Source organism: Monopterus albus, unplaced genomic scaffold (genome assembly GCF_001952655.1).
Source record: "Monopterus albus unplaced genomic scaffold, M_albus_1.0 scaffold389.1, whole genome shotgun sequence".
Classification (NCBI taxonomy): Eukaryota; Metazoa; Chordata; class Actinopteri; order Synbranchiformes; family Synbranchidae; genus Monopterus; species Monopterus albus.
This window is the reverse complement of record NW_018128269.1, coordinates 369,240-370,050: the sequence shown is the minus strand read 5'-3', so window position 1 is coordinate 370,050 and position 811 is coordinate 369,240. Positions and strand designations below refer to the sequence as shown.

The following is an 811-nucleotide window of genomic DNA, read 5'->3' as shown; positions in this document are numbered from 1 at the left end:
GTATGTTGCGTGAGGGTACGGGTATTCTGCTTTGCCAACAGGGTAGGCACCGCCAGGACCCATCCCGTTCAAGTTATAGTGGTGGTACGCGTAAGGGTTCATGTGTTGAGCTGAGTACGCCTGCTGCGGCGAGTAGGGATCCTGTGAGCCGTGGAGCGCACCCTGGCTGCTGTAGAAGCCCATGTCTGTGGATGAGGACTCCGGCAGGGTCGAGGAATTCTTGATGGCCGAGGTGGAGTTCCCAGGACCGGGGAGCGAAGGTTTCTTCTCAAAGACAGGTGATGGTTGCCCGTTCATTTTCAGGATTTTAGGGGGAGAGAGGGGCGATTGCTCTAAACTGGAAACCAGGAGAATTTAGAAACAGTCTGGAGCTGGTGTACCCAAACTCCCTTGACGCAGCAGCCAGGCTGTCCACCGCGGCGGCGCCCAACCCAGCTAGAGTTCCTAATTACAGGGTGCGCCGAGCTGAGCCAAGCCGGGCAGGACAGAGGGGAGTGGATGACTCCTTCTCATTGGCCCGCCTGCTCGCTCCCTGCCTCTGCCCTGAGGCCAAGCCAGCACTGAATGTCGCCTGTCTGGCTCCCTTTTTCTTCCCACAGAAACCTCCAGTAAGCCTCTCCTCGGGCTTGCACCAGGGCGCACAAACAGTTGGCAAGCTTGCAAAGTCATTTACTTGAGCACATCTTGAAGACTTAACAGCAGCCAAGATAGTCCACAGAGCAGATACTGATTTACCCACCATACTGTGCACAAGAGTGTTGTGATAAGGAGTGTTTACACATTAGCTTTACGGTGCAGCCTCCCATTCAAA

The 811-nt window shown here is 55.2% G+C and overlaps 1 protein-coding gene across 1 annotated transcript in view; it reads right to left on the bottom strand.

Annotated features, from left to right (window-relative positions):
- Window positions 1-297, bottom strand: part of LOC109951441 (homeobox protein Dlx3b-like) — a 10,507-nt gene extending 10,210 nt beyond the window's left edge. Inside the window, exon 1 of the mRNA XM_020585952.1 lies at window positions 36-297. Coding sequence (XP_020441608.1) covers window positions 36-297 — 262 coding nt within the window. The remainder of the gene's footprint in view (window positions 1-35) is intronic.
- Between the last annotated feature and the right edge of the window lie 514 nt (window positions 298-811).